The sequence below is a fragment of the Zosterops lateralis genome (genome assembly GCF_965231275.1).
Source record: "Zosterops lateralis genome assembly, chromosome: 6".
In the NCBI taxonomy this organism is placed as follows: domain Eukaryota; kingdom Metazoa; phylum Chordata; class Aves; order Passeriformes; family Zosteropidae; genus Zosterops; species Zosterops lateralis.
In genome coordinates, this window is record NC_139761.1 from 59250960 (window position 1) to 59266249 (window position 15290).

Genomic DNA, 15290 nt, shown 5'->3' on the forward strand with positions numbered 1-15290 from the left:
CCCAGCTCTGCCTTGTCCTGTCCTGTGTCTCCAGCACAGCCCTCCAGGCAGATTCCAGCCATGCTGGAAGATCATGGGACACTTCATTCCTAATTTCTCCTCCTTCACCCCTCAGTATTTTTTCTCCCACTCTCGTGCATCCCTCCCGAACCCCTGACCTTCCCAAACTTCTCCCACCTCTCATTCTCCTCCCAAAACACACCCAGAGGCTTCTCTTTGCTGCAGTTTGTGCTTTTCTCTGGCATCCTCGATGTTGGGGGTTAGGTTCTGTCTATTCAAACCAAGACACTTGATCATCCTGGTCCTCATCTCCTACTCCAGTCCCCCACAGTGAGTGGGGAGAACAAATCCAGTCCTTCCCTGGCTGCTGTTTGATTCTCTGCCCTGAAACCAGCTCTGTTTCCAGCTCCCCATTGCCATGTGATGTAACTGGGTTCAATAAACCCTGGCTGTCTCCTAGAACCTCTTACTGGCTTAGAGGTTTGTGGGTTTTTTTTCATGTTTGTGTCTCATTACAGTACAAATGAATGACCTTTATCAAGAGAGAAAGTGGACAAGATTTCATCTCATTATTTTCAGAGAAACTGGTTGATTAAAAGTCCTCAGAAAGATGGGCAAAGCTGTGCTGAAAATTCTGTGTTTAGATCACTTTGATGGCAGATTTTAACCTGTTCATGTCTCACTCATTGCAGCCTTGTTGGAGACAAAGCTCATGGGAAATTTATATCCATCTACATTTCCAGCCTTACTGAAACTTCTGGAATATCTCCAGATAAACCTAAATTTACTTGGAGAACTATGATAACAAAGCAGAGTGATCCAGACTTCCAGGGCTCTTTGTCTGGGATCTCTTTGACCTGCTCCAATTAAAGAGAGGAAGAGCTTGTAGAATCCTGGAATGGTTTGGGTTGGGAGGGACAATAAAGATCATCCAATTCCACCCTCCTGCCATGATCCTTCCCTAGACCAGGTTGCTCCAAACAAAATCCAACCTGTAACACTTGCAGGGATGGGGTGTCAACAAGGAATCAAGGCACATAGAAAACAGTTCAAATTCCAAGATAAAAAGGTGAGATTTTTTGGAAGGGGAGGAAAGAGCTATATGAGCCAGAGAAAAATACTACATTTTTGAGGGAAAAAAAATGCCCATTTGCCTAAGAGCTGATCTTTCCCCAAGATCAACCCAAACAATTTCCCAAGAAGGAAGGAAGAGGATAGGGCTAAGGAGGAAAATATTCGCTCTGGAAATAAGACAAAAAACCCCAAGGGCTGTCAGAGGAATAAGCTGGATATTTAAAAGCTTGCACTGCTGATGCCACTGTGCTCGTGGTCATCCTTGCTGGAGCACAGTGAAGTACATTCAAAGAAGGAATGCACAGATTAAGGCAGTGATGATGAAGTTAGCCAATTCCAGGCTATCTCCTTTCTACCTGCCTGGGAAATCACAGCATCCAGAAGGATGTTATTTATGTAGCTTTTCACCCTAAACATGCCTGGTGGTACTTGGGTGAGCAAGACCCCCAGAACAAGCCCTTTACCAACCATAAGTATTGCTTGCTGAATTTACAAGATGCTGAATTCCCCATCTGTAAGCAAAGATAAAATCTCATTTTATTCTCCAAAGAAGGCAAGGAGGGAATACATTTTTTTTTTTTTTTTTTTTTTGCAATGCTGGCCACAGTCCCAGAGTCATCTCTGTTCATGATGAACACCTTGCTGATTCTGTGGAATGCTGCTAGGATGCAGGGATTTGATAGAGAAGGTCCAGTTTCAGAGTTGAAGGAAGTAATGAGGCGTGCAAAGTAACCAAAGTCTCCTTCCTGGTGTTTCCAGGGGGCACCAAGGCAGATGCTGGAGCTGGAGGCTGCTTTGGGAACCACAGCCCTTTGTCCTAAACCAAATCTCTCTTCTGTTGTGTTGCAGCTGAACCTGGACCCCTGGATTTATTTGGGGTCAGGTTACCTGTTCCAGAAGCACCTGGAAGCTGTTCAGCCGTATCTCCTGATAAGCCATTGGTGAATTTTGGTAATTAGGTGCTGGGCAGAAAATTGAGTTTTTGACAAGTTGTAAGTGGGTTCTCCAAAGGTCTCACATCAGCAGCACAGCCTGGGCAGGGCTGACTCCAGCTGGGATTGACTGTTTGAGCAGCTCCTTTTGCAGGGAGAACTTTTCTCCTGTGATTGTTCCCAAGGGAAGGGTGGACAGTGCCATGGGTCCTGGCCTCGGGCAGGCAGGAAGGGGCTCGGTGCCTGCCAGGCATGTGCAGACAGGCAGAACTCTGTGTTTCTGCAGGGCAGGATGGTGAAAAGGCCATTTGTGGTTCCCCTGGAGCACTGAGGAGCAATTAGCACGTTTTGCTTGTGTGGTTGTTTTGGTCTTTTTGTGTGATTTACTGGCAATTCGCTGTGCCAGACCTGCTGCTCATTAAAGAGAAAACAGACCCTCTCCTAAAGGAGACATTTTGCTTTTTAAACCCAGAAATGTTCTACCGCCCCCTGGGACGAGGGGCTGATCCTAAAACCACGGCTATGTTAACCCTGCTATGGTTAGGGGTTGGCTGTGCAGGGCCAGAGTCACAGCTTGCACTAAAGGGATGCCACGATTAGAGAAGGGAAAGAGGCAGGGAAAGGAGTGAGCTGGGCTCTGCTCAGGGCTGGAAGCACAGTCCAGCAGCTGCCAGTCCCGTGGGATGTGAATCCTCTTTTACACAAACATGGGAAAGAGGCATGAGCTGATTGGGGTGTCCTTGGATTGCAAACACTCACTGAGGCCTAAAAACCCTTAGGTGTGCATCAGGGTTTGTGTGGTTTAGGTAGAATGAGAACGAATCTTATGAAAAGAAGGTCAAGGTCAGATGTTAATGCCCCTTTTTTAAACATTCATCATCATTATCTCCCAACCTTCTGTTCCTTGCACTGCTGGCCTCGCTTTCCACCCTCTGGAGCACATTTTAAATCTGCCTGGATGAAACAGATTTCTTGGGCCTCCACCAGAAGCAGCTGACAAGATAGGAAACTCCCCTCCAACCATGGATTTAGACTGAGATCTGAGAGTAAAAGACACAAGTGTGATACCCCCCACTCCCCACCCTCCCTGTCCCTCCCGGTCACTCACACCTCCCCAGAAAGATTCATGATCACTTATGGAGATAAGCATCCAGCCAGAGATCTCCAGATTTCTTCAGGGACCTGCGGGATGAAAAGGAGAGGTTTGGGAATCTTGCCTCTGTCATGTTTTTCCTGCTATGAAGGCTGTTACTGAATTTTAATATCAATCATAGGATCACACTCATAGAACCCACCCTCTGTCAGTGCCAAGACATTCCCCCTTGTCCTGTCAGTCCACACCTGTGTTTAAAGTCCCTCTCCAGCTCCTCTGGGGCCCTTTTAGGCACTGGAAAGGGCTATAGGTTCTCCTGGGAGCCTCCAGGCTTTAGTCCACTGTGCCTTGGTGCTGCATGGGCCTGTCCTAACTGGATTTGAGGACACAAGCAGGTTTGAAAACAGCTCTCCTGCCCTTTGTGCCCACCCCACTTTAATCTACCCATGCTCAGAGTGGTTTGTGCAGGAGGTGCCTGGACTGCAGAGCTTTCTCATGTTCCCTGCCATGAATTATTCCCCTTGGAGCAACTGAGACAGCAACATTAACACCGAGGCTGCTGACAAGGACTGTTAAGACTCGTCTCCAGCTCTGCCTTTAGGGAATTGCTGCTGGCAGAGCTCTCAGGGGACACAGCAGGGGCTGTAACCTGACCTGTTTCCCTTTGATTCATCTCACTTTGCAGCGGGAGATCTGCTGGCAGCTCCCGACAGCAGGAGCCACCAGCTGTCAGATAAAAATCAGAATCATTGAGGTTGGAAAAGCCCTCTAAGATCGACCCCAGCCCTGCTGAGCCACCATGTCCCCAAATGCCACAATCAGGTTTGTACCCATCTATAGGTCAAGTGTTTGGTAATTTGACAGCAACAACACAAATTTCTGAAGGGTCTGCCATGTCCTGGATCCTCTGTGCTAGAAAATATCAGGTGTCCCTGGAAAAATGAGCTGCAGGTGAGGTCAGGAGGGCCTTACCCAACAATGTCTACGAACGCTTTCCCAAGAGGCTTCTCCTCATACTGGACCCCATACTTGGCACACAATGACTTCACCAAGGGCTTCACCTTCCAGAAGTTGTGCCGTGGCATTGTTGGAAACAGGCTAGAGAGGAGAGAGAGAAAACAAAGCTGAGAAAAGTCACGGGACCAGTGACAAGGGATGGGCATTAGGGTTTGCATCCTCAGGGGTTTGTCATTGGTGCCTCCGCCTCAAGCTGCGCAAACAAAGGAAGGGAGGCACAGAGACACCCCTGCTTTACACTCCTCTGTCTCAAAGAGGTGATGGAAACTGATTTTCCTGTCGTGCCCAAAGCAAAGCCATGCTCAGGACACACTGAAAGCCAGTCTGTCCAAGAAGGGACACGAGTGCAGTGAGAGGGCAGCAGAAGTGAGGGAACAGCCTCAGAGATGGCTGCCCATTCTTCTGGGAATAATTGTTTCTTGCTGAAATGAATTCCCAGTGACGTGCTTTCCCACTTCTGGAAGCAGGTAAAGAAGGATTTTGGGGGCACCTTGCCCTGTGCTCTTCCAATGGAGATTTCCTAAGCTGGCTCCCAAACCAGCCAGCCTCACCCTAAAAGCCATTTCTTTTACAGTTGCTGTTGCCATTGGCAACAGACTGTCCATATGGCCCTGTTTTCCATGTTTTTTCTGGAATCTGGTACCCAGCATCCTACACAGTCCCACATTCTATAAAACACTGGAGTCCTTTAGGGGAAGGGAGTTTTCTGAGGTGGATGCTTGGGATTTGAGTCCACAGCTTTTGTAACTGGAAGATGCATAATGACAACCCCTAAATAAATCCTAAATTAAGGCTGTGAGAGTGAAAGCTTTGAAGCAAGAGAGAAAAATGTCATGGCTGTAATAGAAGCAGACTATCATGGAATGGTTTGGGTGGGAAGGGATCTTAAAGCTCATTCAGTTCCTGCCCTGCCATAGGCAGAGTCACCTTCCACTAATGGAGGTTACTCCAAGCCCCATCCAGCCTGGGCTTGAGCATTTCCAGGGATGGGGCAACCACAACTTCCACCCCTGTGTGGTCTGAGACTCTGTTTCCTGTGTATACAATCCTCATCATTCCCTCCCCTGGGCTGTGATAAGCTGGCAGTGCCCTCCTGATCCCTGTACTCACTGGTGCTCGATCTGGAAGTTCAGGTGCCCGGTGAACCAGTCGTTGAAAAAGGACTGCTCAATGTTGCAGGTTGCTGCCATCTACCAGGGAGAGAGAAAACTGTGAGAATTAGGGATGGCTCATCCCAAAATCAGGGTGAAATTTCTCTTCCCTGAGCTCTGGGAGTGCAGAGCCTGCCGTGCTAGGCCTGCTGGGTGCAGAAAGGGGAGATTTAATCCTCCCTCAGGGCCTCAGGTAATCTAATTCTCACTAAGGGTGAAGTGATGTAGCAGCCTAAGCCCAGATTCTTAAATCTCAGCCTCTCCCATTGTAGGTCAGAGGGTTGACAACAGTACCAAGGTGGAAAACAGGAGGAAAATGCATGGACACAAAACTTCCCCATCCCCATGTAGTTATTGCCCAGTTTGCTTTAAGTATGATATTCTGAGAATATTCCTTAAGTATTCTTGCCATTAATGATCATAAAATTAGATATTTTTTCTTTAAAATTCAGTCAAATTTTTGGTTGGGTTCCTCCCTCACACATTTTACTTGGATTTGCAGGGAGATAGAACTGCCAAAATATCAAGAATATGACTCTAGAATAAAGAAGAGGAAAGGGAGCACTCAGTCAGTCATTTTCCAGAGCAAAAGGACAAAGGCAGGCTCCAAAATGAAGAGTCAATTTTTTTTTCCTCAGCTGTTTTATTGCTGGGATCTACAAGCCTCACCAAAACACCCAGGAATGGTTTTGCATTTGCAGTCACATCCAGCTTCAGTCACCACAGTCACCCCCTCTCTTTGGACTTGCCTTCAGGACAGGTAACTTTTGATTGTCAAAGTAATTGCACAACTTTGGAATTCCAAGTCTTTGCCCAGCATTGCTGCGGGCTTTGGGAAGAACATCTTTATGGGAGAAGTCATGGACAAGACACTCTATCCTAGTAAGGGGTGGTGGTAACACTGGGGGTGGTGGTAACACTCTGAGTAAATCCCATTTTGGGGTGAATCAGGGGTGTTTTTCCCCCCCTCCCAGTTACCTGGGAGCTCAGCCAGTCTCTGTGCTTCTCAGAATCAATTTCCATTGGAATGTGATTCATCTGGGTGACCCACACGAACCAGTGACTCTCCAGAAACCTGCAAAACCAGGAAAAATAATGACAATTTCTACCGGACATGGGGACATCAGGTAATTAGAGTGGGGCTTGCAGGGAGCAGCAGAGATTGGATGGATGATGACAAGGGATTGCCTGGAATCATCCTTGATCCAGGCTTGTTTTCTGCAAGAGCACATGATCCAATTTTGCAAATTTGCTTTTTTTTTCCTCAAACTTTGAGTTTCATTAAAAATTTTGGGAATAATGGGCTGGTCGCGATAAGTTTTCCAGCTTGATTTCTGACTTGGAGCATGCACAGAATTACTTCCACAGTCAGCTGGGAAGAGGGTTGGATGAGGCATTCTGGGAGGGTCCAGCCATGACCAAAATGGGATCAGCAGTGTGTGAGATCAGGGAATAAGGAAAGGCAGGAGAATCCTGGCTGGACCATCATGGGGCAGGGATAGATGCAGGAAGAGTGCCAGAGGAGCTGGAACTCGGAGATGCTGACAGGGAAGTGAAGCAGTGGGACACAGCAGAGCTGAGGCCAGACTCAAACAGCACTGGAGGGATGGGAGAGCTGCAGGGATGCCTTTGAGCCCCTACCTGACAAACGTGAGGAGACACAGGGATCCTAGGACACCGTAGAATGGGATGTAGGTGATGAAGTACCGCAGGTAGTAGCTAATGGCCCAGGCCAGGTCCTGAGGGGACAGAGAAAACACCAGGCATCACTTTGCCCATCCTGGATAACATGTCATTGCTGGTGATGTTGGGAACACTGGGTAATTCCTGCCAGCCCCCTGGCCTCCCTCTTTGCTCCAATTTCCAGCCAGACCCCGTAAGGATGGAGGGAATGTTTCACTCACCGCCCAGAACCTGCGCTTGATCATGGTCGAGATGATTTGGATTTGGAAATACACAGGGATGAGCAGAGGCGGGAAGACTGCAAGACAAAGGGAAATGGTTTGGCCATCAGAGGGGTGGGAAGGTGTGTGACATGAGGGACTGCTTCCATGGAACTGGGAGATTTTCCATGGAGCCTCTCACATGGAGGTTATTCCCAGCCTCAGCTGTTTTACATTCCCTTGCTCTACAGGGCAATGTTCCAGGTGCTTGGATATCCCTGAGCTGATCTGGGGACCTTCCTGAGTAAGGATGGGATGAGTTGGGATCTGAGGAGTTGCTCTGCTCACACAGTGAGGGCTGAAAAGGACAAGTGGCATTCCAGGAAAAGGGAAGAGAGGAGAGTGGATACTCACTGAGGAAGAAGTACTCATGCTGGTGGTTGTAAGGCAGGTACTTCAGCTTCTTCTTGCCATACTGCAGGACACAAAGAGACAGCTCAGCCTGGGACTGGGACATTCCCAGGTAAAAGCAGGTTCTCTGTAATAGTTCTTAATTTATTGACCAGGAGTTTTGACTGAATCCTCACCAGCGGGTAAGAAGAGATTCGGTGTGATTAAATGTTATGATTTTGTCATTGTGTTGCATGTAAACTCAATTTTTAAAGATAATTTCTATTTATTTGATGGAATTTTGATGTACCTCATCTTCTGCCATCCCTGTGTCTGTGAGAAGGGCTGCCAGCACCTCCGTCTTTACTAACATGAATGTGATAGGCATAAAGTCTGTTTTTTTGGAAGGGAAGACTTGAAACACCAATAAATCAGGCACGTTATTCCCTCTGGGTTGAGTCCTGCAAGGCTGTGTGCTTGGCATAATTTGGAAAAGGGTTTTATACCAATGTGAGAATATTGGAATAGACTGATTCTGACCTAATATCAGGTATTTTGAGGTGGAAATCCAGTTTTCCTTGTTACTGCAGATGTTTAGGTTTTCCTTTAAGCAGTAGAACCATGGTCTGCTTTCTCAATAATACAAAATCTGGCTGAGAAACCATTTTTAACATTGTATTTCCCTGTGTTGCCCTTGCTGCTTGTCCATTTTCTTGAGGTTTTGTTTTTAAAACTAGAAATCTTTGTTCCATTGTGAAAAACACCATGATTTAAGTGCTTTGGGTAGGTTTTTATAAGCAGGCAGTAAATATTTTTACTCCAGATGGGTGGATTGAATTAAAATTAAAATCACTTGATGATGGAAGATATTTGCTATGGAAATGGAAGGTCAGCTTTGAAATGTTCCTGCTGGAATACTGAGGAACACTGTATTTCCCCCTCATGTTGGTACTTCAAGCCAGCAGGATGAAGTGGCTTTTAGTGTCTAATTGCTTTCTGTCCAATCCCATCTGCATTATTTTTCCCAAGTTAACCCAGGACACTTTCTCCTGTGGTCAGCAGAAAGGAAATGGATTGGGAATTAGTAGTCAATGCTGCTCCTCAGCCCAAGGATTGGCTCCAAACTCCTGGCAGAGAACATAGCCAGACGAAATCCTTGGATTAAGCATTTCCTTTCTGGCATTCCTGGAAGTCCTGCCTGTGTAAGTCATGTCTAACAATAGGAGCCAACTCTTGGGTTTGCACAACCTCTCCGAGGCCCTCTTGGACAGCAGTTTTCCCTGTTTCCCCCACTTTTCTTTACCTCAACAGGCTGTGTGTCTCCCAGAACAAAAATGTGCAGCATGTTCACATCTGGGTCCTTCTTGAAGATGTTGGGCTTGGCGTGGTGCTGGAAGTGGCGGTGGTTCCACCAGTTTGCAGAGGCACCCTGGAGGTGAACAAGGACTTTTCATCTGTGGACAGCTGCTCCCAAGGTGGGATTACCCAATCATTTATAGGAACTAAAGTGATTGTGGCCAAAGTGGGGTTTGCTTTGGAAAGAGCAGCAAGCAGGGAGTGGTGGAGCTGTTGGTTGCTATGAGACTGCTGCTTCCAGAGGGGTCCCTAAGGATCATCTATATTGAAAGAACATGGAATAAACACACTCTGAGCGAGGTCACTGTGTCTTCCCAGGAAATCCTGAAATGGTTTGGGTTGGAAGGAACTTTAAAATTCATCCAGTCCCAAACCCCTGCCATGGGCAGAGACACCTTCCACTATCACAGGTTGCTCCATGGGCAATAGTCACCAACTTTTTTGTGCCTCTGCTCACTCTGGGAAAGTGGAGAGCCTCCCTTTCCTACTCTGCCACATGCCAAAGTGATGCATTCCCAGAATTCTCTGGCTCTATAATTCCCTTTACCTTCAGGTGTCCAATGACAAACTTGTGGACAATGTGGTTCCAGGAAGACTTCTTGAAGACAGAGAGGTGTCCAAAATCATGTTGCAGCCACCCTGCCTGGGCCTGTGATGAGGGGAGATCAAATAGTTAGGAAGCTGTTGGGAATCAGAGCTAAGCAGTAAAGAAATGGAGATGGAGGGCACATTTGGAGTGTGAAGAAGATCTCTCTTTGTCACCTGGGAAGTTGTAAGGATGCAGGCGAGGATGAGGGTTGTGATCCAGCTGGTCCCGAAGTAGGAAACCATGAGCCAAGCCAAAACTTCCATGGCAAGGATGTGTCCCAGGTAAAGGGAGAAGAACAAGGGGCTGGCTCGGAACAGGTTCATGTCCTCCGCTGTCTTCCGCAGGGTCCGGAAATCCTCCACCAGCTGGGGCTGCAACAGGACAGGCAAGAGCAGGGTGAGGCTTGGAAGAGAGCCTGACTGAGTTGTAGGATGGATGGAGGAAAGATGAGCTCCATGCTAAAGACCCTGGCTCCATATTCCAGCTTTTTGCCCTGTATTCCTATGAATAAACATCCTGACCAGACAGAGCCCACATCCTGACCTTTTGGACCTGGAGCCAGGAGAGTAATCCAAGCTGTGTTGTCATGTCACCTGATGGCTCTTGTCTGAATGAGCTTCCTAAGCACTAAGAAGAAGCTGGAGCAAGAGGGAATTCAGTGCTAGTGTGCCTATTTCCAGAGCTCTGATAATGAGCACCTACTATTACCCATCATCCATTCAATCCATGGGCCAGCTCCTGTGCAGCCATCCATGAGGAGCATTCCTGGGTCACTGGGCCCCAGCGTTGTCCCCTCTATTGTGAGTGACACAGATATATCACAATCATGGCCAGCCACAAACAACGGGGCAGGATTGAGTTTCCTGGCCAGAGCCAGCTGCGCCATGCTCTGGGCCTGAATAATGGATGAGAAGGGATACAGAGCTGTCCTGATGGTGGGCACTGGCTGCTGCTCCTTAGCAAGGCCACCAAAATGGGACATCTGGGGACTTGTGTTTTGGCTCTTGGTCACCGGCAAGGAGCAGCAGAAGGGACCACAGTCACAGAGCTGGTGCACATTTCCCATTCCATATGTCTGAGTTCCCATTTCCCTTCAGGATGGGCTCAGTCCAGCCTGAATGCCTGGAATGGGCAGCCAGAAATTGGCTGTTGGTGGCTCTGAGAGAAAAAAAAGGTTTGTACAGCCAAAAGTGTCACCCCCTTTCCACACATATTCGACTCCATGATAGGATGAAAATACTCTACATGGAGATGTTTAGTCACTGAGAACTTCTCTCCCTCTCTGGAGAGTATCCCATGAGGCAAAAAATGGTGGGAACAGCCACCCTGAAGCCCAGTTGAGGAATAAATACTCACATTTTTGTCTCGGTCCTGGCTGGGCTCCCCTGGGGCGAGTTCTCCGATAAGCAGCGGCTTGAGAAACTTCTGCACCAAGGTGGGATTGATATGGAAGGCCTGGAATGCATCCTGGAGTGGAAACAGGAGGAACTGTGTGAGATCCAGCAGTAAGATGTGCTTCCTGTGTTCACTGTGTCATTCCCACCCACCTCCAGCAGTTGTGGAACCTGTGGAAGAGGGGGGCCAGGTGAACTCCAGCTCTGTGATCACTTTTTGGGGCATTAATGCCACTAAAGCCTGGTGAATTTGCTGTCCTGGGGACAGTGAGACCTGGGATGGCATCCAGCCATATGGTGAAAGGCACCTCAAGAAATTCTTTCTAAGCAACTAAATACTTAAATCTTGTTAATTCCCTTGGAAGGTAGGCAGAGGGGAATTTGTGCAAATCCCTGCTCGTAGGATATAAATACCCTTGGAAAGTCTGCTCCTGGAGGCAAGTCAAGAGAAGGGGTGACTGTGGTGACTACAAACACAAAAAATACTCCTGGGTGTTTTGGCCAGGCCTGGAGATCCCAGCAGTAAAACAGCTGAGGGAAAAGTGGTGACTTTTCAGAAGAATAATGCCTTGTTTGTGGAGTCATTTTGATCCTGGCATTCATGAGTTTATCAGGCTCTTTCTCTGTTCCTTCCCCTTTCCACATATATTTGTCTGCCTGTATCTCACCAGGTGCCTGATGCTCATAGTGAGATCTTGGCCAGATCCTTTCACATGGCTCAGTTGGAATTTTAACCCCAAGGACAGCTGGGACAGAAAGCTGACCCAGATCAGAAACACTCTCTCTGTCCTTGCCCTTTCCTTGCTGCACAGAACTGGAATCAGCTCTTGGAATTCACCTGGGAGAACAGGAAAGATTGGTTCCATGAAGTGCTAAGAGAGCATGGAAAAAAAAAAATTGTTAAAAACAAGAGTCAGGAGAACCATGCTCCAGCCTCTCCACCTTTGTCCCATTGCCTAACAATTGTAGGCACCAACTCATATCTCCCTCCTGGCTCCAAAGAGAAAGGGCAGACTGGTAAGTGTTTCCTGTGTCCAGCTGACCCTTCTGGGAGCTGCCCTCCATCAAAAGCCTGGCATTCAAAAGTGGGTTTGGCTCAAAGTCCACCAAAATCAATAGAAACTTGGACCGAGAAATGTGTCACTGAAGTGTTGACTCTTGCTCCTGTTTTCCCTCTCTGGAACAATTTGCAGAAGATGTGAAAGAGGAGGGAAAAGCAGAATGAGGGGGGAAGTGAATAGATGACTGTGCCTACTGCAAGGCTCTGCAGTTCTGTGTGGAAAAAAAAAAAGGGGGAAGAAAGGGAAAGAGAGAGAGGGTGACACATAAGTAGTGTTAAAAAATGTTGATTCGGTATTATTTTAACTGATGGGAATAAAAAAGTCTTTGGAGGTCAGACTGGGTGGTCACTGCCTGGAGATCCTGAAAATGATGGGAGGATTGGATTTTTGTTATGTATATATCATGAAGCTCCTCTACTAATAATAGGTCCCAAATATAAGACAGCACCTGAATTTTGGAATTGTTCTCAATTCTGTACTGCAGGAGATAAAAAGCTTAAGGGAAAAGATAATCCTTGGGAAATGCTGTGTGATATTGGCACCTGACCTCCTCTACTGACCAAATTAGCTGAAGTGTTTTATGTGGGAATTCTTCCAGCTACTTTTGGTGAGGAAAAAAGCTTTGTATAATTGAGATATGAGCTGCACTTGGGCATTGGGAGTGCTTAGAGCAGTCAGCACAAGATTTTCTTTGACATCCCTGAACACCTCTGGGACAGAGACACTGCAAAGTGTCCCTGCCTTTGCGTTCTGTGCATGAGGTGACACCAGAACAGGTTGTCCCAGACTTGGATATTGTGCTTAAAACAAATCAGAGACCCATAGAATGCTTTGGGTTGGAAGGGACTTCAAAAATCATCTTATTCCACTCCCCTGCCATGGGCAAGGACACCTTCCACAGACCAAGTTGCTCCAAACCCCATCCAACCTGGCCTGGGACACTTCCCAGGGATGGGGGAGTCACAGCTTCTTGGGACAACCTATACCAGGGCCTCCCCACCCCCACAGGGAAGGATTTTCTCCTAAAATCCAATCTAAACCCACACAGAGTCAAGGCCAAGCCTTTCTCCTCCTGAATGAGAGGAGGTTTTCTGGCTGTAAATGGTTGTTCACCCCAGGGAAGCTGCAAAACTGATGCTAATCCTGGTTTAGTGCTTGGAACGGTGATTTAACAATTCCAGAGCATTTTTAAGGCCATGCCTTCATGGAGTGTGGGATGCAGTGTAGGGTGGGGAGGTGGGAGGAGAACCAGCAATTCTGGAACTACCAACCTGTGTTTCAGCCTCCCTTTCAAGGATTCCTGACTACTGCTGTAGCAGATGCTTTTTGGTTGCTAATGGAGATACTGGAGTTAAATTTTTGGGGATAGGAGTCCAACTCCTCCTGTTCCAGCAGCTCTGTGTTTAAGCAGTTGAAAGCAAAACCTAGCCCATTTTCTAAAGGAGAAAGCTATTCATTCCAAGGATTTACTGAAAAGGGTCAGAAGGGCCAAAATGCAGCTCAGTGCTTCAAGGAAAAGAATGATAAATAACCACAGGACACAGGGAAATGGGGACTGTGATGGAAAGGGAAGGTTCTGCCAGATTTTGTCACACACCTCCTGTTGCAAAGGTGTCAGAAGCCATGGGAGACCAGCAGTTCCTGTTCCTGCTTGGTCTCTGCACCTTTTGAGAAGAGCTCTGAGGCAGCTTGGATTTCATTACACGCCCTGAGGAGGGAACATGCTCTCTGGATGCACTTCTGAGGAAGGTGGCTTTAAGGGGAACTCCAGACAACAAACAATTCATTTCTAATTTGTTCCTGTTTCAGGGTTCGGGGCTGTTGTTTTTTGTTTCTTATCTTTTACGTTCCTGAAACCTGAGAGGTGACTGAACCCAGCAAAGAAGCAGCTAGAGCAGCAGCAAATGGTTTGCTGCTTTTTTTTTTTTTTTTTTTTTTTTTTTTTTTTTTTTTTTTTTTTTTTTTTTGTCTGTAGTAACCTGTAACCAAATTCTCCAGAGAATTTTCTCCTGGGGAAAAAAAAAAAGCTTAAAAGCTTCTTGTTTTAAAACCTCCCCACAGAAGCAACTCTGAGACACAGCCTGGCCTCTGTTTAATTTAACTCTCCCTGTGCTTGGCTGTGTGACTCTGCATGTCACAAGCTCCACACTGGAAAAAAGGGGAGATTTGGGACGTTTTGCTCCTGAATTCAGGGCTCGAGGCACGGCACAAGCAGGACACAAAGGCAAACCAGCAGGATTTAAGCAGAGCAATCCCTACCAACACATCCTCCAGACACCTGGGCTCCGGGAGGGGGGAACCTGCGTCCGCCTGGACCGAGCTGGGAGCAGCGCAAGGGCTGAGCCGCAGGTGTTGGGGAGATGGGGACAAGGGACAGCAGGCAGCTGGCTCCCTTCGGGGAGGAAAGGAGCTGTCAGAGGAGGATGCTGCCGGAGCCGGGAGAGCCGCGGGGGTCGGTCCTTACCGTGGCATCTTCGCCGGCGCAGTGACTGATGACTCGCTGGCCCCCCGGGTGCCTGTTTGCCCACTTGGTAACATTATAAACCTTTCGCTCTATCACCAGCCACTTGTCCGTCCTCAGGTTGTGCTTCTGGATCTCCTCCCAAGTGTAGAAGCGGATCTGCGCCGCCGGCTCCCCCGAATCCCCCCCTTGCTCACCCCCTTTCCCCATGAGGCCACTCGATCCTTTGTCTTCTTGACCAAAGAGGGGAAGAAGGGGGAGGAAACCTGTCCCTGCTCCTCTCAGGGATGTGCCGGAGGGGAAGAGCTTTCCTGGCGGGATTGAACTCAGCTGATCCCCTGCTCCCTCCCTTCGCCTTCGCTCATGTCCTCCTTTCTCTTTGTTTCTGGCTTCTCTCCGCCTGCTCGGAAGTGCCCCCTAGCCTGGCTGTCCCCGCACTGATGCACTTTATCCTCGCACATAGCCCTGTGTTTTGAGGGAAGCTCGGCCCCTTCCACCCGCACCCGCCCCCCTCGAACCCCCCTCTCGGGCATCCCCCCCCCCCCGGGCATTCTCCTCCCTCGGCATCCCCTCCCTCCTCTCCCGGCAGCATCATCATCTTTTCTCCCTCGGCATTCTCCTCCCTCCCGGCATCCCCCACCCCAAACTTGGCATCCTCCTCCCCACTGTGCCCGGCATCCCACCCCCCCGGCCCCGCTGTGTGCCCGGGGCTCTCCCGGCGGGATCAGCCGAGCCCCGGCGCCAATCCCGGCTGTCCCGCCGCCCTCCCGCTCCTGCCCATTGGCCCGTCCCGATCTTTCGAAGCGGCTGCGGGCCGGGAGCGCCGGGGCAAAGGGAGGGCGGGAGCCCCTCGCCTCCTTCTCCTCCTCCGCCTCCCGCTCCCAGCTTC

At 48.6% G+C, this 15290-nt stretch overlaps 1 protein-coding gene across 4 annotated transcripts; it reads right to left on the bottom strand.

Annotated features, from left to right (window-relative positions):
- Positions 1-1587: 1587 nt before the first annotated feature.
- LOC310910237 (acyl-CoA 6-desaturase-like) lies at positions 1588-14894 on the bottom strand. Of its 4 annotated transcripts, none has more exons than XR_014590259.1 (13): positions 14405-14894; positions 10842-10952; positions 9659-9856; positions 9444-9545; positions 8844-8969; positions 7565-7625; positions 7172-7248; positions 6909-7006; positions 6246-6342; positions 5227-5306; positions 4072-4197; positions 2901-3188; positions 1588-2286 (listed from the first exon to the last, which is right to left on the bottom strand). XR_014590259.1 is itself a non-coding variant. In XM_083862687.1 (13 exons), exons 1-12 carry the CDS (start codon positions 14609-14611, stop codon positions 3137-3139), a joined length of 1335 nt encoding a protein of 444 aa, XP_083718813.1. In that variant the 5' UTR covers positions 14612-14894; the 3' UTR covers positions 2315-2333; positions 3115-3136. The 4 variants fall into 4 exon arrangements, 2 of the variants coding, with proteins under 2 accessions (XP_083718813.1, XP_083718812.1); XR_014590260.1 differs by having other exon boundaries at positions 1588-2333; XM_083862687.1 differs by lacking the exon at positions 1588-2286 and adding an exon at positions 2315-2333 and having other exon boundaries at positions 3115-3188.
- Positions 14895-15290: the final 396 nt, after the last annotated feature.